This window comes from Papio anubis, chromosome 6 (genome assembly GCF_008728515.1).
Source record: "Papio anubis isolate 15944 chromosome 6, Panubis1.0, whole genome shotgun sequence".
Classification (NCBI taxonomy): Eukaryota; Metazoa; Chordata; class Mammalia; order Primates; family Cercopithecidae; genus Papio; species Papio anubis.
In genome coordinates, this window is record NC_044981.1 from 119,757,424 (window position 1) to 119,783,550 (window position 26,127).

General features: G+C 40.2%; 1 protein-coding gene across 1 annotated transcript; it reads right to left on the bottom strand.

The window, feature by feature from the left end:
• Positions 1 to 771: 771 nt before the first annotated feature.
• On the bottom strand, positions 772 to 26,127 carry HIVEP2 (HIVEP zinc finger 2). Its single transcript, XM_031667384.1, has 7 exons — positions 25,684 to 26,127; positions 19,099 to 24,672; positions 17,918 to 18,072; positions 14,024 to 14,199; positions 10,741 to 10,842; positions 9,069 to 9,964; positions 772 to 3,237 (listed from the first exon to the last, which is right to left on the bottom strand). Exons 2-7 carry the CDS (start codon positions 24,283 to 24,285, stop codon positions 2,413 to 2,415), a joined length of 7,341 nt encoding a protein of 2,446 aa, XP_031523244.1. The 5' UTR covers positions 24,286 to 24,672; positions 25,684 to 26,127; the 3' UTR covers positions 772 to 2,412.

The window sequence follows — 26,127 nt, forward strand, 5'->3', positions numbered from 1 at the left end:
GGTAGAGGAGGAAACAGAGTAATTTGATTTGGCCTGGGATCACCAACACACACACACACACACACACACACACACACACACGTCAATGAGGAATATGACACACAAATCACCCTACATAATCAAAAGGTTCTTCTCGGTAAGAGACAGATATTAGAGTGTCTGTGTTGACCTTTAATTCACCTTTGTAAAACATGGTTTAAAAAGACAGTCTGGCTCACAAAAGCAAGTAGGTACATTGTAAATCCACCAATTTGAGATTTTTATAGTGGAAATACTAACAGGTTTTGACTTTTAATGAGCTTCTGCTTTCATTATTAAAAAGGTTCTACTCATTCTAATAAAAGAACTGTGATTTGTGGGTATCTTCTGATATATTTTAGTTGATTCTTAGCTTCAGCCACCTTAGCAAAAAGAAAGAAGAGGTTTCCCCAGTTGAATTTCAGATAAGTATACATACTGCAAGAGAGGCAGAAGGGAAAATGATAATTTGCTTTATTCATGAATCTGTTCAGATGCAATGTATGCTGCCCAGGCCCATGAAGTTTGGATAAGTCTATTTCTAGGCCCACACCTTGGTGACTACTATCTGTTCTAATCAGATAATCTATGGAAGCCAATGACTGTCTTCTCACTTGTTAAAAGCATTCATACTCAGGATGGGCAGAGCCTGGCAATTAAAAGCACAGATGGTATGTTGCTAGTATCAAAATTTCTTTAGAAACAAAACTGGGAAATTAAAATGTAAAGCAACACATAAGAACTAGACACCTCAAGCATGTAATTGTATATTTATTTCTCTTTTTAAAGAACACTCCTTAATGTAATTCAATATACAAACTTGGTTTCACAGAATTATAATCCACTATATAGCACAAAGATAACCCAGATTATGTGTGTGCGTGCACACATGTGCGTGCCTGTGCACATGTTGCTGTACCCCTCCCTCTCTTCCACTCTTCTGGACCTACAAAGGCTCTTCCCACCTTCAACACTAACCAAAAGCCATTGTGAGTATTACATACAACAGACATCCTCTCACGAGTTCTTTGCCCTTGAAAGATTCTTTTCTCCATTCCCCCTGAGATAGCCAGGAGTCTGACACTCTTACCCTATGCAAAAGGGTAAGGTGACCTCCCCTAACACAGATGTTAACCCTGTTCCCATGTAAACTGACTGACAGGAAGAGCTGGGGAGCAGGTTTCCATCCCCTTTTCCCCCTTCCACACCCAACCCTCAGAGTCCAAGTGCGACCCTCTGTGCAGCCTTAGTTCCAGTCACCATCCTGTGTAGCAAGAACTAAGGAGACTCTAAGCCCAGGTCTTCTCCATGAGCAGCGCACAGCACTGCCTGCCAAGCCACCGGGCCGGCCGATAACCAAGCTCTACACAGTCCCATGTGCTTTGTCACCTTAATTTTTTAAAGACACCTAGCATAGGTCTGTGGCAACCTAGTGTCCAACTGAGTTACATAAAATTGTACCAGTGATGCACTTGTACATATTTACATGGGGTGGAATGTTTTCCCATATTTTTAGATGAGTATATAGATCAACATGTTCACATAAGACCAAATACTTTTAATATTATTTATAACTGATTTATAAAGCTTTGAAAAAACTCACAATAGCACATTGTTTACTTTAATGCTTTACGGTACTATCATTTTAAAATCACAATCAGCACTTAAGTTATAGTCAATCCAGCAAACAAGAGACAAAAAAATATACAAGAGTTAAGAACTGACTGATACATCCTTTATCTTTTTTTTTAACTAATGCATAAGTGCAGAATAAGATACTCTAGTTTAAATATCTTGTTTACAATGTACATTTTTGTTCTAGTTACGCAACAGTAAATCCCATGCTTCACATAGAAAAGCAATCCACAACATTAAGAAAAAATGTACAATTTATGAAACAAAGTAAATAAATATTAGTATTACAGAATCAGAGCTGTACATAAAAGCTGTTCAGTTTTAATCATATAAAAATATGTTTTAGTGCAACCTCACATATATATTGATGCTGTTTTGCTTTACATCATTTAGATCCAAGTGTCCAAAAAAGGAAAGAAATTACATTTATTACAAAGCAGATACACAAATTCTAAAATATGTACAAATTACTGCTAAAAAATGCTTATAAGAATATAAGCAAAGTAAAGAAAAGGCACAAACATCTGTACAATTTTAAAAGTACCAGACCCAATAGGTTAATTTCAAATTTTGTTTTGGTCAGGCTCATGATGACTTGTTAATTTACCTAATTCTTTTGATATAACAAAAGTATATATAATAGCAAACTACTGTAACTTAGGACAGGCATGCTATAAACTTGATTACCTCCATTTCTAGAAAAACAAAAACAAAAAAAAATGGGAAAATGTGGAAATGAAAGTCTCCATGCATCGTAGATCAATGTAGCTGACTCTTTTCTGACGAAGGATCTTTGCCTTCCTCTGTGCTTGAAGATAATTCCTTGCTGCTGTGAAAGTCCAACTGCTTGTCATCTATACAACTCTTGCTGTAAAACGTGGAGTGAGCTAATGGAGTCTGTGATGTACCAAAATTGTCCTTTTCACCATCATGCAAGTCAGGGTGGGTGGCTGAGGTACAGGGCTGACCTGGCTCAGGTCTACTAAAGTGTCTAATGCTAACATGTGCACTTCCCAGGGGGTTCTGGTGGGGCTCCTGCACCTGTGCTGGCTGATCTGCCCCAAGCAGAGCTGCCTCTTCTGTGGCAATCCGGAGAGAGGCAATGGCTTTTGTACAAGTCTGTATATTTTCCTCCTGTTCCCGCTCTGTTGCATTTAGGCTGTCTTCCGAAGTGCTCTGTTTCATCAATAGCCGAGGAGAGGAGGGAGTGCTAGGTGGACCAGATGACTGCAAAGCGTGAGGACCTCGCTTCTCATGCTGCTTAGAAAGCACATAGGGGTCCTTGGAGAAGGACTCCCCAGGCGCGCCTTTCTTCTCCTCAAAGCCCTCCATTGGCAGGGGCAACGTGGGTGGAGGATGTAAACTGGAAAGGGCTGGCGGCATGGAGTGAACCATCTGGATCCCACCAACGGGCACCATGGGGATAGGAGCTCGCACTTGTTGCTGAGAGTGGAGTGGAAGATGACTGAAGACATAGTCATCAGGACCCTCCGGGAAAAGGCTGGAGCCTGGATGTTCATAAGCACCTTCTTGGTCTCCATAGAGACTGAAGTAAGGAACCTGAGGTAATCCTCTTCTTAAGTTCTGCACAGAGAACAAAGAGAGCACAAAATTCAGATCCTGCTATGCTTCGTTCTTAGGTCAAGCTATTGGATTCATTCACTCACCCACTCACACATTCACTACCTAGAGAGGCTTCAATACCTAATCCTTTGATCAAGTTTTCCTACTTCAAGACAAAGGAGATTTCTCTGTTGTCTTTTATAATCCTTGAATAAAGGTGTCTGCCTGTGAAAAGTTGCTTTTGTTTCTAAACAGCAAGGTGATAAAGCAGTCAGGATGTTTTCCACTGGGTACAGAGACACATTTCAGCTCTGCTTTTTTTTGCAAGAGATAATGAAAAGAAATTAATGGATAATTGGCAAAAAAAGTTTACCGAGCAAAAAACACTAATAAATATTAATAATATTTTTTTTAATTCAAAAGGAAATAAAAAGATTACCATCTGTTGCTATAATGGACAGATTTGTAATATTTTTCTTAAGTGTTGATGGGTATATAATTGGAATGACAAGTCTGAAAATTGGCTTTTTAAAAAAGTTTTCCACAGAACAGATGACAAAATGGAACCACAAACTGGTTCCTCCAATGTGTAAGACATTGGTCTAAAGGAATGCATTCCTGCTAAGAGATGCTCAATGCAGAAGACCAACTTCTTCATCCAATAACAAACCAAGGCCATTTAAGTCTTACATCAATAATAATTTTTTAAAGGAAACTATCCATCATAGAAGTAGTTAACATTATCTCAGTTACCAACTTATATTATATATACCAATAAATATTATTATTTCCACCTCAATATCTTGTTGGCAATCAATAAATTAAGGATGCTTAAAATGTTCAGCCAGAATTTCAGATTCCACAGTCCTAGTCCTGAAAATGGAGAATTTATTTTCTATACTGTTTCTGTAGTGAAATACAACTTAGATTGTCAGATTTAATATTATCAGATTTTAATTACTGTGATTCATTCTTTAGTGGATTGTCATCTAAAAAGGACTTCATTTTTTCTATTTTTTGAGAACCAAAGATAGATAGATAGATATAAACCCATACAGTACACTAGTAGTCCAGGATAGAGCCAAAGAAACTGTTCTTTTTCATTTCAAGAGTTTCAGTTCTAAAACTCAAGGTATGCTCTATACCATTAAAGATTCATCCAGTTCTATCTAGACTGTGATTTCTGCTACTCTCTGAGATGCTTAGCCCTTACCCTCCTCTGTGATATGTCATACACAAGCTGGAAACATGGGTTCTCCTGAAAGTGTGAGTGAAATGGTGATAGTGATGATTGCATCAACACTATCATTATCAGGACCTCATAAGCCGGGAAAGGTGGGGATTTTACAGTATGAGAATCATTTAAATTCTGCACATAGACGAAATCCCCCTTGTATTTAATCAGGTTTGGAAAAGGCATGTCTCCTTCATCAAACACCAGTTTGGGAGGAAGACCTGTAATGCCTACAGTAACAATCTTTGAAGATAATCAAGTATGTTTTCTTTTAATCACAGCAATCACAGATTGAAAGTTTAAAATAAAATCGAGCTTGTTTATTTTTCCATTTTACTTCTGGCTGCTATTCCATGACCTCCATTGCATACAGCCCATCAGAATGGATCTGTGGGGGAACCGAGGAAGTGGGACAGAAGTCAGAGAGAGAGATGTCCTGTTACATAAACTGACTTGAGATCCCCAACTCCAGGCTGACAAATGGAGTCATGAATTGTCCTCTAAAACCACAATAATACTCAACATGTTCTAAATCCAGTAAAATCTTATTGGTGCTACTAATGAAAGCTTCAAATTTAGCCCTTCACTGATTGTAACCACAGAGCTACGTGTACAAGTAGAATTTCTACCATGTGGCCACTTCCACTGCTCCAAGCCCCACCAGGAATTTCTACACATCCTCTCTCCTCTCATTCACCCCTTCTTCATCCTCCAAAGAAACTCCCAGTAAGTTTTCTCTACTTTGGTTTTTACTCCATTTGCAATCCTATTGTTTTGTAATTCGGGCCTTATAAATGTGGTGGACAAACTTTCATCTTACTTAAATCTCAGTAAGAAAAATTTTGTCATGGAAAAACAAATAGTGAATTCAAATGTAGATTATGTTAAGTGTAAGTGCATATATATATAGACACATATACACATATGTACAAATGTACATACACAGACATCTATATATACATCTATTCGCATGTACCAGATCTATTACCCTACTCATCTCCTCAACAGTATGGCAGTAGGGACCTCTAGACGCAAATGATGAGAGGGAGATAGAAGAGCAAGAGCCTCCTTGGGGGCAGCAGGGAGCAGGGGAGAAGTGACCCATCTGTGCTCAGTCACTGGCTGGGGCTGCTTGGAAAGCATGGACTTGGCTTGAAAACAGTCCTGTCCTGAAGGTGCTGACATACCAGTAGGAGGCTGTTTGCCCACTACATTCCTTACAGCTGAATGACACGTTCTTTCAGGGACAGAAATTTGTATGGGCCACCTCCCTGGCTGCCAGAAACAAATTAAGAAACTGTGGTCAAGAGGTTAAGTGACTTGCCCAAGATCACACAGATAACAAGGGATACGAATGAATGTTGACTGTTTCCCTAGACACAATCTTCATCTACACTACATACTCACGGCCTGGACACACCTTTGTTTCTCTTCTTGCTATCTATCTGCAAAATTTTTAAAATGGAAAAGGAAATTTATTTATCAAAAAAAAAGATAAGGCCACAAGCCACAATATTATTTCATCCTCAACCTTGAACCATGTGTAGTAGACCCTCAAAAATTCAGTAAATACTGAATAAATGGATAAAACATACTTACCTTCTCTATCTATCTATCTATCTATCTATCTATCTATCTATCTATCTATCTATCTATCTATCTATCTATCCATCCATCTATCTATCTTAAAATTAAAACTAACAGGGGCACTGGGGCAAAAACGACAGGGTGGCAGGATGCCTCTTGCTCTTCTACCTCCTTCTCATCATTTTCATCTAGAGGTCCTTACTGCCCTACTGTTGAAGAGGTAAGTGGGGTAATAGATCTGGTATATAGATGTATATATAGATGTCTGTGTATGTACATTTGTACCCATGTGTATATGTGTGTATACATATATATGCACATACACATAACATAATCTGCATGTGAATTCATTGATTTCCTCCAAACCTGTGTTTGCTATGATCACCATCACTCCAAAAGCAGCCAGAATATGAATATGTCACACTGGGTTATAAGGTACCTTCACACCACAGTCAGTGTCCTGTGGTGTGAGAAAGCATAAAGTGGACAGTGATTGGGACCTGTTGTCCCTACATCAGGGAGGCATGTGAACAATGCAGCAGGCTATACATCCTCTAAAGAGAATTAAACTGGGGAGACCAAAAGCATCATAAATGATAAAGTTTAACAACACTATGAAATGTGCCGATGATCAGCCGGGCATGGGGGCTCACACCTGTAATCCCAGCACTTTGGGAGGCCGAGGCAGGTGGATCATGAGGTCAGGAAATCGAGACCATCTTGGCCAACATGGTGAAACCACGTTTCTACTAAAAATACAAAAGTTAGCTGGGCGTGGTGGCAGGCACCTATAGTCCCAGCTGCTTGGGAGGCTGAGGCAGGAGAATTGCTTGAACCCAGGAGGTGGAGGCTGCAGTGAGCCAAGGTCGTGCCACTGCACTCCAGCCTGGTGACAGAGCGAGACTCCATCTCAAAATAATAATAATAATAATAATAGTAATACCCATGATCTGATATTTAAAAACAAAAATGAAACAACAAAAACACATAAAAAAACTGGTACAAATTCAGCGACTACTAAAACTCACCTCTCTCCAACTTTCTGGGCACATATCTAAAACTCAGATGAACTTACTTAGTCCACTCTTTCAATTCCTTTGCCCAACTTGACTGTGGGTTCCTGTAATTTTTTACAACCACAGCATGTTTGCACTAAAGGTTTACTTTTTCTGACTGAAAAACTGCATGTTTGCAGTTAACTGAATATGCACCACTGTTTCACAAATGCCACACTCTCAATCCACCTGGCCAGTGCCAGAACACAGGCTGCACGGATGGCAGGGAGAGGCTTGTCTAACACACTCTGCCAGCATCACTGCGTGTATACCACAGAAAGCATGTGTCATCCCAGACTTGGTGTCACACGATCCAGGGGATTTACAGTTCTCTATTCGTGTTGTAATGGCATAAACTGCAGAAGATCCCTTTTTCCTATTTTCGCTAAGGCACCAAAACCTGTGGAAATGTATCTCTTTTTCTTATTAGCTTGCTAATTTGTTAGCTTGGTAAACAGCATCCCAATTACCATACACGTTTCTACAGGATTTGCTTCATCATGAAGTTGGTACCAGATTTGTGAAAAGACAGTGCTGGGGATGGGGACATGAATGCAGCAGGTTTCCTAAAGTGAAAAAATGACAGGCTGAGCTCAGGATTCAGGGTGGTGGAAGGTGATGAGAGGGAGAAAATTGGCCGCCAGGGCAGTGATAAAACAGAACTGGGAGCTGGCAGTGTCTTCTCTGGCTGTGAAGGATGGTGCTGATGCACATGACACAGAGATCCGGAGCAAGGGAGTGCAACAAAGAGCAGAGACGAGGAAATCAAAACACATTTAAGGCAGACAGATTCCAAAGGTATCATGCCTCTGTCTATGCTAAGTGCATGCTTTACTCATTTTTGAAAATCCCACACAAACTGAAAGAGACATCACAATCTACTGAGCGGTGGAATTAGGTAGGACAGGTGCTTTTTAAATGAATTTGCATTAAACCTACTGCTTAAATGTAATCCATGATGGCTACTGTTATTTTCATCTATAATGAAGGCACATCACAGAAATCTCTGCACATTCTCGCTTAGCTCTCCTGATTTCCCTTTCTCCTTGGGCCCACGCTTCCACTGAGCCAGTGCATTTGATGATAGTAATGGCAAGAAAAGCAGACAGGCTCATGTCTTCGATTTATAAACGTGCCGAGTGTGTCATTCTCTCCTCTCCCTGTCCCTAACCAGTTTCACATGTCCACTCATGATGGGCAAGGTAATGAATGTATTAAAAAACAAAAGTTTTTGAGGCCAGGTGCAGTGGCTCATGCCTGTAATCCTAGCACTTGGGAGGCCAAGGCAGGTGGATCACTTGAGGTCAGGAGTTCGAGACCAGCCTGGCCAACATGGTGAAACCCTGTCTCTACCAATAAATACAAAAATCAGCCAAGTGTGGTGATACACGCCTGTAGTCCCAGCTTCTCCAGAGGCTGAGATGGGAGAATCACTTGAACCTGGGAGGCAGAGGTTGCAGTGAGCCAAAATCGTGCCACTGCACTCCAGCCTAGGTGAAAGAGTGAGATCCTGTTTCAAAAAACTAAATAAATAAAAATCTAAAAAATAAAAGTTTTTGAAAGTCAAGGTTAACAACTGAATTAGAATCCTTACCTGGCGATGAATGATGTCTAAATGTCCCTGTGAGTGTACGTCCATGCAGTCATGGCATTCTAAAGGTTCATCTTTTTTACTTACAAAAAGGCTTCAGCTTATGTCTATCATTAATTAAGTTTAGAAAGCATTCAGAAAGGTCTCACTTATTCCCACTGGGAATGCACTGCTGCTCTGATGCAATACTACACTTCGGGTAATGCCACAGCCATGTTACCAACAATAGCATATGACAAAAATGTCTCCCCACTATTTTCAGTAGCCAGATTCACTCCACCCATGACAGATACCCATATTCTACTAAATTTCACACCAGTGCATTATCAGGAGGCACCAATGTGCTTCCACTTATATATTAGAAAGAAAAGTGAATTATACTTACAGGAGGCCCCAATACAATTGGCTCTGCTTGCAAATACTGCCCCACGGACAATGGCGGGTTATGGTATAAAGCCCTTCTGGGAGATGGCGCTCTTATGGTGGTCATGTATCTTCTCTCTCTTCTAGGAGAGAGGTCTCTTCTCGCTGTGATATCCTTCCCAGGAGACACTGGCCTCCTTGGAGACAAATGCCTTCTTGGTGAAACATCTCTTTGGGACATCTCTCTTCTCAATGCAGCTTCCTTTCTTGGTGAAAGATGTCTCATGGGTGACAGATCTCTCCTAGGTGATAAATGTCTTCTGGGAGATAAATCTCCTTTGGGTATCAGATACCTCTTTGGTGAATTATCTCGGCAGGGTGAAGAATCGTATCCTGGAGAGGAATGGCGACTTGAGGGTGAGAAGTCCCTGGGAGAGGAGCTTGGCTCTGAAGGTAGCATGCACTCCTCATCCATACAACTAGGTATGTCCAATCTGTCTTTGTCTGGTTCTGAGTCTGTACTTTTGCTCTGGAATAGCCTCTGGTATTCTGTCATCTGGGTATCTTCACATGAGTCACTGGGTGTCATAAGCTGAGTAACTCGAATACTTGGCAAAGTAACCAAATAGCTGATCAATGAAGAATGTCCCAGGGAACTATCTGAAGGAACCCCATGGGGTACGGCGCCAACATTCACAGGCAAAGAGGAGAATCTAGGAGGCTGAGGACTCGTGCTTCTTGATCTTGTTTTTGGTGTTAAATCTCCCTGGTCATCAAAGTCATCCTCATCTTCATCATCATCATCATTATCATCTCCATCCTCACCATCTGATTCCTCGGCATCTGAGAACTGATGATCAGTTGAAATGCTGGACATGCTATGCTTCTCTGCTGCTTTGTGCAAATCTTCCATATTTTCTGAAACAATTGAACAAAGATAATGGAGATCAAGATCCAAATGTCAAGGTTAGGATCTTATTTAAGCCCCATTTCTTTCTAAAAGTTTTTCCCAGTCCCTAGTGCCCATAGACAGTTATGTCTGAGAACTCCTATAAAATGAGGCCACTGTGTGACCCTGCATTCATTCTATCTTCTTGTTTATCTATTTGTTTTCATCAACAACTTACAAGAAAGATTCCACAGTAGGACTTTATATCTCAGACATCATTCCACTCACAGAAAACCCTCAACAAATGAGCATGGATAATGTTAATGATGATGCTAGAGGAAAAAGAAAGGCAACAACCTGTCTCTGCAAGCTCAGGTACAAACGTATGTCTAAGTGATGTATCTCAGGAGGTCTGGCCAACCTCAGTGATGTTTGTTTGTTTGTTTTCCTACAGGGATTCTTCTTAACTTAAATAATAATACATTAAAATACTTCTCAAATTTCCCAAAAAGCCTCATAAAATCTAATTTGCTATCACAAAGCAAGTGCAATTCTATTCCCTTCATGGCTCTAAATAGAAGTATTCTCATAGTAAGGCCTTTTTTGTCCTCAGAGTCAAAACAGAAATGCATTTCTTCTCAGTAGATTTCAAGCAATTCAATGTGTCAGATTTATTTTCTATATTTAGTATTTAATAAAATGAAAAGTGATCACTTTTTAAAAATATCTAAACTTATTTTACCACCTCAGCCACAGAGCTCCACTGTGCATAATGAAGATGTCTGTCAACTCATTTATGACATACCTGCTTCCTCAGTTTCTGTATCATCCACCGATGTCATTGAGACTCCCAATTCTAGGCATTTTTTCATGTGTGCTTTAGATTTCATATGCTTCGTTAGGTTTCCTTGAAAATGTAGCCAAAAAGAAGAGATAAATTAATTGGTTATCAAATTAACAACTGCTGATGGCTGCTCCAAATTCAATGCGAAATGAACTAATTTTATTAAATTCATCATGTAACACAGATTTGTTTCTACCCACTATCCCTTGTTTCAACCTTAAGAAGAACAATCTGGTTTTTGAATATAACAATCCCTGAGAGCTTTGGCCCAATCTCAGATATTCTTTATTCTAGAAGATATGTGGAAGTCCAGGCTCACATCTTTTCAAGAGTAGGCTCCAAGCAAAACTGGAAATCCCAGGCTCTTCTGCCTGAGAAGGGATCTCATATCTATCCAAATGCACCAGCCTCCTGGGACTCCATGTAAACAGGGAAACACAATCTGGCCACATACCTCAGAGACACTTCAGAATGAAATATTCTCAACACACCCACTGGGCCCCTGACCTTCTGGTATTGATCAGGTATAGGGCAACCTCCAAGGATCTTCAAAGTTCAGAAGAAAAATACATACAAACTAATGTGAGGGCAAACCTTGTCAGTGCACTGAAAGATCCATACAAATAATTAGCTAACTCTCATAGGGAGCATTATTCCCAGTATTTAGCATCTATCTGTCTGGCATATGTTAGCAAACGTTATGACAGCAATTCTTCAAATTCTGGAGCTGCAACATTCTCTTTTTATTTATCTTCAGGCTCCTATCATGCTAAGAAAAAAAGAAAGGTTTCATGCTTTTGTAATGATAATGTTGTAATGATAATGGCATATACAACTATATGTGTATATGAATGTGTGTATATAAATTATATATATAATTTGTATAACTGCTTTATGAAATGTGAGAAATTTTGAAAACATTGATCCAATCCTCCTTGACCCAGGATCTATAGAAGAATGCACACACACACACACACATATATATATTTATATATATAAATTGTATGCCATATAACTTATCAAAAGAGATTCAGGAACAAATTCAGTTGTAAGGAACCTTTACATCACTTCAGTGAAAACAGCCATAATGTTATCTGTGCCTCTGACAACGCTTTAGCAATGTACCAACAAATACTTTAAGAGAAGGCTCTGTGAAATCTCCGTGGAAACTCAGCCTGCTAGCATAGTTTATTCCTCTTGTAAGAGTGTTAAGCTTGCTGTTCATGTAATGTATGAGCCACAGTTAAAACTGGGACACCGTTATTATTTTACTCATATTGCTTTATTATTTACTTATTGCTTATATACTTATCAATTTTACATGCTGTTTTGATAATTCCAAACATAGAAATATTTCCAGGCCCCCATTGCTCTTATTTATCAAAACTTTTATCTGCCATTTTTTAAAGAGCTCAAAAATGTTATAGACATATCAAGAATCCTTAAATCTAGAAAATTAATGAAACGTATCTATAAATTAATAAAAATAACCACTTCTGCCAGAGTGCAAGTATGCTATGATGTGTATAGGTATGGATGCTAAGTGTATCAGGAGAGTTTATTTAGATTTTAGTATGTGTTTCTTTCTCCTACATTTTTCTCTGCATTCCAAGGATAGTCAGGCTTTAGACTCGCATCTTCAGAATAGGTCTGTAGCTAGAAATCTGGATCTGAAACAATTCCACCATGGCTTTAGTTTGTTAAAGTCATGAGCTGTGGAAGTTATGTATAAGGACAAGGAGAGGGAAGGAGAGTGGCGGGGGAGGCCCTTGAAGAAGTGGCACAGATGAGGAGAAGGGATTGGTCGTGCAAGGGCGTTCCATCTGTGCTCAGACGAAAATGTGGGTTTGGACAACAGGCATTTCAGCCGGAGGTGAAAACTGGCAGGGTTTTCCAGGATGTTTTGCTCATTTTAAGATTCTGAGACGTTTGCACATTCCCAAAGGGTGACAAGGAAACTCCAATAATGACCAAGAATAAATTATTTCCTTCAGGAGATGATGATTCAGAGGCAGACTTAATTTGATTTTTAAAAATATCTAGAGATGTCTCATTTCTTCATCCAGTTTTTCACACAACTACACCTGCAGCAAACTCATATGCCCAGTGAAGATATGTATCATTCGTAATGACTCCTGAATTTGCAGTATTCCCTAAAATCAAAGTTTTTATTTTCTTATCTCCTAGGGAATCTCTTAGTAAAGTTCTGTATAAAGGGCTTGATTGTGCAAAGGTGAGTGGTATTTAAAAGGCCATATGTTTATTTTTTGAGATGCAAATGAACACATACTTTATTTCAGCTTCAAATGAGGCACTCCTGTCATACAGATCTTTTTAATAAAAAAGAAACAGATATGTTGAGAGGCTACCCATTTACACTTCTACAACCAATACAGCAATTTAGGATTTTCAGCTATAAAAGAATATAGCTATACATTTCTCTATCAAAGATAATTTTACTGGATATTTATTTTTCTTGAAGGGTATCAGAGCAGATTAATCAATATGAAAATTTAAAGTGGTGAGGGAATGCCTATAGTATCCACTGAACCTAAGGTAAAACACACTTCTGCAAAAATCAAACAACCTCTAAAAATATAACTGAAGCAACTTCCTTCAGTAAAATATTTTCACATAAATCTATCTGTTAAAAACGGATTTTTTAAAAAAACTTCAAGGCAAGTCCCAGTTTTATAAGACTAACAGTTATGTACTGAGAATCAGAAATTGTCTCTGTGCTGATAAAAACAGGGAACACAAGCTATCAAATTTCTATGCATAATTCATGCAACTGTGGATGGAGGTGCCCACCTGGGAATGTGTGGGTCTCTACATTATTTATAATCTTGAAACTGACCAAGAGCACATGTTTTCTTCCCAGCTGCTGCCTTGCTTCTCTAATACCACTGCATGTGCAGGATTTCAATGCTGGTATAAATATTATCTAGATCACATAACATTTCCAACATGAAGAAATAGCTATCCAGACAATTCGTAGCCACTTCCTTTGGAGACAACTGGCCCGGACCTAGCTCTATTGCTCTTAATTAAGTCATAAAAGGAGCCTCACAGTCTCACATACATCCTTTGATCACTTACTTGAGGGAGAAAATACATTTTGTGGAATCATATTTTCACAAACAAACCATCTTTATTGTTGATGAAGGCTATTTATAAAATAGCACTCAGAAATCTAAGTAGCCATAGAGAAGTATTTTTCCTCTCAAAAAAATCAGACTTGTACCTTTCGTTTTGAAGGCAAAGTTACATAACTTGCATACATAAGGCCGAACATCAGTATGGGTACGGATGTGTTTTTTGAGCATGCTTGGCTTCTTACAGCGAATACCACATTCTTCACAAATGTACTTTCCACGGCCACGTCCTCTGACATATACATAATCTTCATTTGATTTGTACCTGTGTTAAAAAGGGGGAATCCAGTGGTTTTCAAACATTCTTAGCATGCTATATCTTAAAGCAAAAGCTAATTATTTGCATGGCAAAGTTTTATGCGGGTCTTTTGCAGACAATTATTCAACTTTACGTCTATGAAGCTTGTGAAATTTATGCAGTAAATGCCTGAAAGAACTAGATAATAGATTTGGCACTGTAAACAAAATGTAATGCTACATGGAATTCAAAATGGAATTGGCTCCACTATTACATGTGAAATTATAGATTTGGGAAACAGATGTTCAAATTGACTTATGTAAACCTCAAAGAGTTGCAGACCTTTGGATTGGATTCTAGTATGGCCTCCAATCAAGGGACATACAAAAAGCATACCAACATATTCATCATGTAGCTTTTGTTAACATTACATCATCTAAGATGTGCATGTACGAACATACAACCCTCTAAATTTGCTAAATTAAGTATAACTGATAATAGAATTCTTCATTGCAAATTCCTACTCTATTTTTACAATCCTGGCACGAGAGTGCCTCAGAAATTTCTAGTTTACATAGGGTGAGCTCAGCTCACCAACTGTTGTCTACAGATTTGATCTGCTCTTCCTGAAGACCATGAATCTGTAATAATGTGGAGTCTAAATTTCAACTAGCTTCTTCAAGGTAGTTACATAATGAAAACTAGAGATTCTATTTTTAATCAAATTTGCATTTGTTTCCAGAAGGGTTTCATAGAGATGTTTGAAAGGATATCTGAGGTCATCTTGCTTAATCAAATCAGCTAGAAAAATGGTCTTAGGTATTTTCTTTGATAATCGAGGGAAGAAATCTACCCAATGCTCAACCATGCCATTTAAGAATACAATAAAACATGATTTGTCACAGGATACAGTAGTATTATATGGACTAATTCAATGACTGCCATTATCTCTTAAGTCAAAGCTAAGGTTAGAATTTTGGGTCTAATGTTATTTTTGGAAAGACATTCCATTTGGGGAGTTCTTTTCATAACTTCCAAAGGTAAACTGACATGCAAAATGCCATAATCCACTGTGGATTTAGTTAAAGGCATTAAATTTACAGTTTTTTTACATTCTAAGAGCATTGCAAACTTCCTCATTTTATCCTAGCTAATCCACAAACAGGAATAAAAGCAAGTTTAACTTCAGTCAACCAAACTATTGAAATAATTTTAAGAAAGGAAATCCATCCACATATTTAAACAGCAACTCTGTTATGGATTCAGTTCTAATCTTAACGTTATCTACTTTTTGGTCAGTACCAATACAGATGAGAATTAAGCAGAAACTGTTCAAAACTATGAATAATCCATTTTGCATGTCTTTGGTTCCTTTAAATTTTCCCCCTTTCACCAGGAATTTTGACTTCTACTTGTTCTTCAAAATTATTTTGAATTTTATCTTTGTCTTTTGTAATAAAGTAGAAAAAAACCCTAAAGATGCAAATATCTTTCAGCCTTAAATTTCACTATTCTCTGCCCCTAACTAGATGAAATTGCTTAAGAGATATAGACCAAAACAAATACTTTTGTACAAAGCTAATTTTCTTCAGGGAAGGATACTTCAAGCTTACTATAGCCCACCATCATAGTGATGGGAAATGCATTTTATCATCAAGCCGTATAATTTTATTTTCAATGTCTTAGTTGATTAACTTGCTTCCAGAATGAAAATACAGTAAAATTCTGTATAAAATATAATGATGTATTAGAAAAACCTGTGTAAGTAAAATATCGTACAACAATTCTACAGGCCCATGAATCTACTTGATAATTGATAGATTTTGAAAAAAAATTCAAAGTTATGTTTAACTAAATTATTAAATGTATTATTAAACCTATCAATTAGATAATATACACTTAAGATTTTGGTCAGTAATACTTTTTTTGCTTTTTTTTTTAGCTATCACTTTGCAATCGCCAAAATAAGAGGAGGTAACATCAGGTTTGGAAAAAACACTTAGTCAACACTGGGCAGAAATTGGGCCACAGATAAAAAAGTAATGGGACACAGCCCCTAATGGGGCAATTAAAGGAGGAGGAAATGAAATATGGGCACAATCCTTTTGGATCACCAAAACACAGCAATAAAATGTTCACATAAGCTTTTTCACTTGTGTCCTTCGTTAGTGGAGATGGGGTCCCCAAAGCATAGAGTAATTGTGGAGGTCTCGCTAATCTATTGGTGCAAGTGCACTGCTATGAAGGCTGCTGAATGTGAGAGGGTTGATTCAGTCACAGGGACCACTCAGTCTCTGAGGAAAGATAAAACCTATATTTCTCTCGTTTGTGTTAAAAGATGGGGGATGTCAAAAAAATATCGAGACAAGCTTCATGACTACGTACAATTGTGGTTTTAGTGGTGAAAATGCTAGACATCCAAAGAGGGCAAAACCTAAGGGGAGAACCAAATAGAATAATCCATCTCCAAACATCTCACTGAACATTCCACACTTTTTATTTATTTATTTATTTATTTATTTATTCATTCATTTATTTATTTGAGATGGAGTCTCGCTTTGTCGCCCAGGCTGGAGTGCAGTGGCACAATCTCCGTTCACTGCAAGCTCTGCCTCCTGGGTTCACGCCATTCTCCTGCCTCAGCCTCCCAAGTAGCTGGGACTACAGGTGCCCACCACCGTGCCCGGCTAATTTTCTTGTATTTTTAGTAGAGACGGGGTTTCACTGTGTTAGCCAGGATGGTCTCAATCTCCTGACCTCGTGATCCGCCCGCCTCGGCCTCCCAAAGTGCTGGGATTACAGGCGTGAGCCACCACGCCCAACCACATTCCACATTTTGTAGTCAAACAAATAACATTATTGTCCTCCAAATATAATTGGAATAAAGTCATGCCCATGAAAATACGTAAATAATAGATTTGTTGTAGAGATAAGGCTAATTACATCATAATCTCCAAAATGTGGTTAGCATGCTTCAAAATTTTTAAATTTTAAAAGCCTAAGTGTAGGGTTTTCCTTCTATGTGACTGGATGAAAGATATATATCAAAATCTAAAACAAGATATTACACATGTGTAATTTTTCTTAACTTTACAAATAACAAAGTCTTTGAACCTTATTACTTGAGTTTCTATGACTCAGGACTCAAGATTTGAAAAGAAATTCCTAAATACAGAGAAAGCGTCATAGACCAGAGAAGACTGGGAAGGCAAGACAAGTGAGGGCAATGTGGTACCCTGACTTGGACCCTGCGGCAGAAAAGGATATTGATGGAACTGGTGAAATCCCATTAAAGCCTCCATTTTATATAATAAGAAAAATAAATGAAAAAATTAACTAGTTCTGAAGATTATACACAATTGTGCATGATCTGACTTTTGTAAGCATAGAATAAAAATATGTCCATCATTAAAACAAATATCTATAAAATGATCAAAGAATGAATAAACTTAGATGACATCAAGTGTCCCCAATTTAGTAGATTTCATAATAAATTAGAGGGGTGGAAATTTAAGGAAGAGGCTTGAATGATATCCATTAGGGACATTTTTATGAAAAGCAAGTCCCAAAAGCAAGGGCATGAACTTACGATCTGTTACCAGCCAGAGTTCAGAAATGTGAATAGAAAAGGAATTTACTTTCAGCTCCCAATCAGATTAGACAGTACTTTTTCCATGCAGACATTCTGGACCATTTACTCTGACCTATAACCGAACATTTTACATTTGCACTTATGTTTCCTTACCCTCCTTCAAATATTTTAATTCGGATTGGCTCAGTTTGTTTGGATCCAATATCTTTATCTCCATGAATATCTCCTTTCCCTCTTTCCTTTAAGATATTTCCCACTAGTTTCCTTTCTAGTTTGCTGCCAAATAAAAAGGACGCATCAGGTTTCATCTGTAAGACAAGAAGAGAGAATCATTTCACATGCTTTCTCCAAGACACAGGAGCTCCTATGTCCCACGCTTCCATAATCTCTGAAAATGAGCCTAAATTCTGTACTGAAAGGCCAGGAACTAGTTATATAAACTAAGGGCCACTAAGGATAAAATCAGATAAGAATGACAGTTTCCACTGAATAGATTCAACATTCTGTTAGATATAATTATATAAATATATATTTTATATATAAAATATATATACACATATGCACTCAGCACTCTGTGCAATGCTAATACTTAAAAGACATTCTATGTTTCGAAGTAGCAATGAAAACAATCTATATTAATTAAGGAAGTAGTCTCAAAAATTATTGAATGGTAACCGATATAAGTGAAAACATATTTTTAAATCCTGTATTTGCCTCCTTATTAATTTAGCAGAAATTTCAAAATGTCCCTTAATATTTTTATAATTTTGCATGGAAGGCATTGATGGTTCTTGTAAGAACAAACCAGCCAGCAACTTGGAAAAATAAGTTTTGAAGGATATAGATGTCTCGTCAATGAGAGTAAGCTCTGCAGCATTTGCAAAGCTCAGTCCTCCATCCTTGTCTTTCCTTTCAGCCTCCACTCCCTGCTCTATGGCCCACTTCACAATTCCCTGAATTCCTCACACCCAAAGAAAATTAGACCTGCTAGGTCACTCACAAAGGTCAGAAGGAAAATAACCCATGGGAATTAATCCCAGTGGTAGGATTTCATGGCACCCAAATTTTTACATTTTAAAAGCATAAATGTAGGCTTTTCCTTCTGAAAATACAGAGAGTGACACTTTCAGTATTTGGACCATGTCTGAGACCTCAGAACCCAGTGCAGTCAGTGGCTTCTTCCACTCCTGAGTAAGGCCAGACTTTCTGAGAACGCCCCCACACTGACCTTCATTTTCCTTGTATATTTTTTTTGGCCTTATATCCTTCACTATGTAGTCTGCTCAGCAATCAAATCCACAATACAGAGTTCTTCCTAAAACAATATTTGTTACCTGAGTAAACTGCTTCCAAGCACTTGATGATGTAAGCTTGCCGGTTCCAGGCCTATGCATAGCAGCCAGAGTATAAATTTCTGCAGTGATTTTTTGCTTGGACCTCAGCAGAGCCAGTGTGGTCTTGGTGTTCAATCCTGATGGGTTTGGGTTACAGGAACTAATGCACCATGAAGCATAAACTGAGGATTTGAAGGTGGCCTGTTGCACATAACTGGGTTTTGTATAATTCAAGAAGCACCAACTCACAGTAGTTGTTGTCCGCAGACTGGGAAACTGAAGAATCTGCTGGAAATCTGCCATGTCCGTGAGAAGAAGAGTTGAATCTGCCACGTTCCCACTGGGGGCAGAGGCCATGCGGACCAGCATGCCAACAGGCCGCTTGTGGCCCTTCCTTTCCTCTTCCGGCTGACCATCTCCCGCTGGTAATGAAGAACTCTGTGGGCTCATGCTCATGTCTGATGCCGTCTCATCGATATCTAATTCATCTGAAGATTCTTTGCTTTCAGAAGGCCCACTGGACTTCTGCCCCAGAAGTGGTGCCTGGGAACCAGAAAGCATCTCCTTGCTGGGCGGGAATGGCTCCCTGGAAGACGGGCTAACAGAAGGATAGTCTTGAGATGAGGAGGGTGACAGAGAGGAGAAGGAAGATGACCCTGACTGCAAGCCATCTTTTGGCTCAGAAGCACACCCTTGTCGAACCAGCTGGGGTTTCTGGGGGCGGGAGAGGTCCTTTTTGATGTCTGAGTTGTTGAGCTCCACAGCACTAAGCTCCTCCACAATCTGTCCATACATCTTTTCTTCTTTGACCCTTTTCTGCTGCTTGGTTTCCATGAAGAGCTCCAAGCTACTGGCTGGAGAAAGCATTCGCTTGCTACCTCCCAGGGTGGCCACGCTGTCAGAGGTGGAAGGTAAACACAAGGGGATTGAGGATTCTAAGCCGAGGGGTAAAGTCTGAGGTGCTTTCCAAATGGGGTACTTCTCCAAGCCAGCATGCTGCCCCAGCACCTGGGCAATGTTGAATCCTATCCCTTGCATGGCTGCGTTGGTGACCAGAGTCCTTTGGGTCATATTCTCATCGACTTTGCATATGACAATGGCAGGGCTATTCTGCCCAAGTATCTGAGAAATGCTTGTGTACATGACACTTCCGTAAGATGGTACGTGTGTTTGGATCCGAACAGGAACCACTGTTCCCGGGAGGGACTGCAAAGGCCCAGCATTTGCCGAGGCAAAATCTTCTTGAAGAACCTGCTCGGAGGGCGTTTCGGTTGACTTACTGCTCTGGTCTGATGGAAACTTTGGAAGAAGGTTCTTTGGGTGTAGCCCTGATGCTCCTGAATAACATGGGTAGGTCTGCTCTTTCATGTGTGCATACTCAGCAGGTTTCTTTCCAGTGTTCCCTGCCACATGCTCTAAGGGATAGCTCGAATGGATTTCTGTCTGAAAAGAGGGCTTGCCATAGCTCTTCTGAGGGGGCTGAGCAAAGGGATGTGGGAAATGCGCCTGCCACCAGGGAGGCTGCTGAGCTGGTAAATGAACCATACAAACTGTAGGATATTGAAACTGAAACAAGGCATTCTGGATTGGAGAAAATGGAATTGTCTCTTGATGTGGAAATAAGTGTGGCTGTTCAGGTAAATGTTTGCTTGTCATATAGGATGTTGGTTGGATCAAGGGATTTCTCAAAGATTCCTGACTGTCCATGTGCATGATCTGTGGTTGGGCCAGGTGCAGTGGCCCTGAGCTCAGCGGGGGACAAGGACCCACCACCTGCTTCCCTGGGTCCTCTTGCTGAAGAGGAGGCAGCACAGCAGGCGGGCCATGGTGCCACCCGGACCGGAGGCCAGCATGCAGGTGCTCCAGCTGCTCCTGCTTCACACTCTGATCCATGCCGGCCTCACCCTGGGTGATTTCTGGGGAGCCACTGAAGGAAGCTTGCCGCACCAGAAAGCATTTCTTCCTCTCCCTGGATGGTGATACCGTGGAGGCTGCCACTCCCGACACAGGAGCATGGGACAGATTCCCATAATCAAATGATTTGCTGCGAACTTCTGGGACTTCTGCTGGGTGAGGACAAGGCATCTGCTCTGATGAGCAGCGTCGCATCTCTTTCTGGTGGTGATGGCCTGGGACAGACAATGAGTATGAACCAGCAGGGACAGTCAGAAACTCTGAATGCTTCCCAAACTCATCCTGCTTAGGAAGTGCAGAAAGCTTACTGATTTCTTCTCTTTCAAAAGACATGGAGAAACTGGAGCTGTGAGACAAGTTGCTTTCTTGGCTGGGGCTGCGGGAGAGGCCTGTGCCTGTGGATTCAAAGCTGGACTCCCCTGAGGAGTGCTCCATATCGGCAAGTCGCAGACGCTTCTTTTTGGGTGGCAATTTCTCCGCGGGGAGCTGGGAAAGAGTCTCACTTCTCTGGGGCCACTGAAATTCTTCCACAGGCTTCTCTGGCTCTTTGCTCTGGGCTTCTTTCTCCTTCTCGGGTTTATCAGGCTCCTCGGTCACTCGAATTTCAGGAACCTGGATGTTGTGTTGCCGAACTAGCCTGGGCTGTGTGTGATAGGACGGCTGCTGCACCTGCTGAGATGGAGAGGGTTTCCCCCCACTTTCTGCACCATCCCCGGGTGGAGCCCACTCAGGACTCACTGGGGCTTCTGAAATCTCACTGTCACAAGTCTCTGAAGGGGAAGGGGCTTTATCCTGCGTGCAAGCCACAAGTTCGGCTGACTCAGATCTTTCAAATGAATTGGGTCGGCTCAGCGAGTTGGTGTGCTGAATCACAGAAATCACATTTCCAGGAGGTTTCCTGCCCCCTAGGTCTGACATCTTGTCTGAATCAATGGCTGAAGGTGACTCCTCTGACACAAGAGATGGACTTCCAGGCTGCAGTTGGGGCCGACATGGGTCAAAGCGTTCCGTGTGACCATGAGAAAGGTTTTCATGTCCAGCCATGGCAAATCCACTCCTGACTCCTTCCTGCATCTGCAGTTTGGGGTCATAATCGGAAGCCATGATGCCCATGGGAGTGCTTACGATGCTGCTGCAGATCATGGGGGTGTCCTCTTCATCCCCTACGCTCTTCTCTTTCCGGCGTTTCCTGTTTTCACAGGTAGTTCCAAACATGCTTGGTACTCCCTGCAATGGCACCGCAGGATCCATGAAATATTCTCCACCATGTTTTAAAGAACTCAAGCAGGAAATGTCCCTGTAGCCTTGCTTTGGTGTTTCAGAGTCCTCCCACTTCTTATAGGGTTTCCGACAGACGTCATAGTCATACACAACCCTGTCCCCAGGAGACAATTTCTTTTCCTTCAGGGATGAACTGCTGACACCCTTCAACATCCTGCCATGGTGCTCGACCTCCACATGGCCCTCCTGTACTGAAGGCAGTTCAAATGCTGCTTGTCTTCTTAGCATGCGCTGAGGGGGTATGCCCACGGTCCCTGGATAGAATACATCGTCGGAACCAGTCATCCTTTCGTCAAATGAGTGACTTCCTCTCAAAGAAGGAGGAATAGTTAGATTAGTTGCTGAAGAAGTTGGCATTGAGTTGCTTCTAATAAGGGGTGAAGAGTCTATAGGAGCTTCTAAGAGAACCGGGTTACTGCCTTGGAAGTTTGCTGGATAAAGTTTTCCTTCATTCCTGATAGATGATGGAATAATCTGGGGTTGTCTAGACTCACTGTTGAACTTAGTGGATTTCAGCATGCTCGTTTGACTGGGGTCCACGTCTCCCTTGCTTGGGATCAGCTGTGAAACAGGATCTTCAAACATCTTGACATCTAACCTGGTGTTTACGTGAGGTAATGGTTCCATTATGCCCTTCCTACCCATTGCGGCACGCTCCTGACTTGTGGTTGTAACACTGAGTGCATTTCTCGGACTAAGCCGACAGTATTTTCCAAAGATGATTTCTTCATAAGACTTTGCATTTGTGTTGGGAGGGCTTATTTGCTGCTCAGCACTTTCTGAGCGAGAAAAGTAACCAGAATCAGTGCTTCCTTTACTGTGCGGGCTCAGAAGGTTGAGCGATGGCTCAGAATCTTGTCCTTTTTTCTCTGACAGTCTTAGTGCAAGTTTCTGTTTGACTGTGTGCGAATCATCAGCCTTAGTATTTAAAGATGGATTTGGTAGCATATCAGGGCCCATATACTGAGAGCTTTCATTAGGGAGAGGAATCCCACTTTTAGGAATAATCAAAATCGGCACCTTCATTGGACCTCCCAATGATTCTTCCAATGACCCATGATAGCCACCTCTGCTGGCAATGTCCAGTGGGATGGGTGGGCCAGGACTCATTTTGTCAGAAGCCTCGGCAAATAAAGAACTCTCCTCATCTGTGTCTGTACTCTGTTCACCATCTGAATGTATTTCTGCTTCTACATCAATAAAACCAGCCTCTAGGTCCAATTTAGATACCGCTGACTCTGTGAAAGGTACTAATCCTGCCTTAATTGCATGGGCATGTGACTTCCTGTGCTTGTACAAATTGCTCTTTGTCTTGAAAGAGAAACCACAAGGTATACATGGATATGGCCGCTCCCCAGTATGGGACCTGATGTGTTTTTTTAGTACGCTAGGTTTGGCACACGCTCTGCTGCAGTAAGGGCAAATGTACTTGCCAGGCTTTTTGGGTTTGTGCTCTTTCTTGTGAGCCTCTTCTGCCTGTTCGATACTTTTCTGGGAGTATTGGCTATAAGCAGGGTTCAGACTTGAAATCTTTTTTCTAGGATAACCACCACTGTGGCCATGTATAGGAAAAGGAAATAAGTCCTCAGAGGCAACGGATGGCAAAGGGCCAGGGAAAAGCCACGGAGGACCTTCGAGGCTCTGATGTGGCTTGGTGCTGTGCATGACCCCCTGTGGCAATGAGTGCTGAGGGAAAGAGAGTGAGTGTTGGCATGAGTAAGGACTCGGACGATGCGGTGGATATTGCTTCTCTGTGACTTGCTGCACCACTTCACTAGGGGAGGCCAGTTTCCCAGAACCAAACAGTTGTGCTGATGCTGTGTTTCCGATTTGCTCAGGCTCTATTTGTGGTTGCCGCTGTCCTTCTTGACTGCCAAAAGTGCTCATCTTAATAACAGCCGATTGTTCCTGTCTCCATCTACCTGATGCTTTATCAGTTTCTCCAGACCTTGAGGTAGCCTTTTGTCCTAGAGCTGTGTCCCCAGTGTCCATTTTGTTACACAAGGTCTTAAGTGCTAGTTCCCCTGAAAGCGGTGCAGACTCATGGAGTATCTCCAAAGCTGTGCTTCTTAAAGCTTGGTTGCTTCCATGTTCCAAGGGGTCTGCAAACTTGCTGATTGCTCCTTCTCTTTGGAACCTTCCACACGCACACCACAGTCGATGGGCATTAGATAGTAATGTCCTTGGACCAGGGCTATAACACAGTTCTCTCCATTGTAGAAATGTCCATCCAAAAGCTAAGTGCAAATCTATAAAGATTTCTTACGGCATTTGAAAATTTTCAACTAGGATGAAATTGGGATGATGAATAGTCTAGAAGAAATTTTGCCCATCAACTAGAGCAAAGCTCAATTGCCAGTTTCACTAAGATAAAATGACCTGAAGAAAAAGAAAATACAAAGAGATTGTCATAACAGTTCCAAATAAGAAACCAAAAAAAAAGAAAACCTAACTAACCAACCAGAAATCAGATAAATTTGAAATGCTTCTTACTCCAAGGAATTATTTTTATTGAGATTACATTAATTCCACAATTAAAATATATTAATTTCAAACTCAGCGTTAAGTCATAAACGTAAGTCTCTTCCATGTTTGAATTTTGGTCACTCTTTTAAATATCTTTAACTTTAGAAAAATATCCTTGATGGATATTATCTACAAAAGTATAAGATTTTAGAAAGCCCCATTAAAAAAATTAGAGCTATTCCTAACCAAGTTTTATGATTTGTATGCCAAAGTGTATTACATATCTCTATATAGGGATATGTTTTATAGCTTAATACAAAAAATATGTGGCCAGGCATGGTGGCTCACTCCTGTAATTCCAGTAGTTTGGGAGGCTGAGGCAGGTGGATCATGAGGTCAAGAGACCGAGACCATCCTGGCCAACATGGTGAAACCCTGTCTCTCCTAAAAATACAAAAATTAGCTAGGTGTGGTGGCATGCACCTGTAGTCCCAGTTACTCGGGAAGCTAAGGGAGGGGAATCACTTGAACCCGGGAGGCGGAGGTTGCAGTGAGCCGACATCATGTCACTGCACTGCAGCCTGGCAACAGAGCGAGACTCCATCTCAAAAAAAAAAAAAAAAAAAAGCCATATATATGTTATACATTAATATAAAATATAAATATAACAGTATATATACAAGCATACATATATAAAATACATGTTTTATAAAATTCATAAAGTATTATATATTACTATAAAGTATAGCTTTATTTTACAGCTTAAAATCAGTGATTAGTAACATGACATCAAGGCTGTAAGAATCAGATGTCACAGAAATTTGGAAAAGATAAAAGGGTACATCTAAACAAAACAATTATAAAGTCTTCTTAATATGGAAAACAAAGCATATTTATAGGACAGTTTAAAAATGAAATGATTACCTGAACAGTTTAGAGCTCTCATGGGCATGATTGTCCTGACGCTTCCTGGATACAAAATAAATGCAGTTAGGAAAAATTGTTCCATTAAACCATACCATTGATACATACAAATACAAATTCCAATTTCCAGTTCATTATATAAAGGGTTTACAAAGCTATGTACCCTAAAACAAAAGCTAGAAACTGCTTCAGAAAGCAGTTTACACCAGAAGAGTAAACCTTATATTGACACTGTGACTCAAAAATAACTCAGAGAAAATATTATAAAAACATCATGGTAATATTTTCTAAGATATACGATTATTATATATCAAACGTCTTAGTTATTTAAATGTAATCAGCCTAGTTCTAATTCCCTAGATACTAAAAGTTGAGAATAGTGGGAATTTTTTGTTTTGTTTTTTGAGACAGAGTCTCACTCTGGTGCCCAGGCTTGAGTACAGT

Bases quoted from the DNA above. Each gene is read 5' to 3' on its own strand.
- HIVEP2 (XM_031667384.1), bottom strand. From the start codon at position 24,285: ATGGACACTGGGGACACAGCTCTAGGACAAAAGGCTACCTCAAGGTCT. The intron at 14,200-17,917 runs GTAAGGAAACAT...TTTTTAACACAG, and splicing joins ATTAAAATATTTGAAGGAGG to GTACAAATCAAATGAAGATT. The intron at 9,965-10,740 runs GTATGTCATAAA...CAATTGTTTCAG, and splicing joins TACAGAAACTGAGGAAGCAG to AAAATATGGAAGATTTGCAC.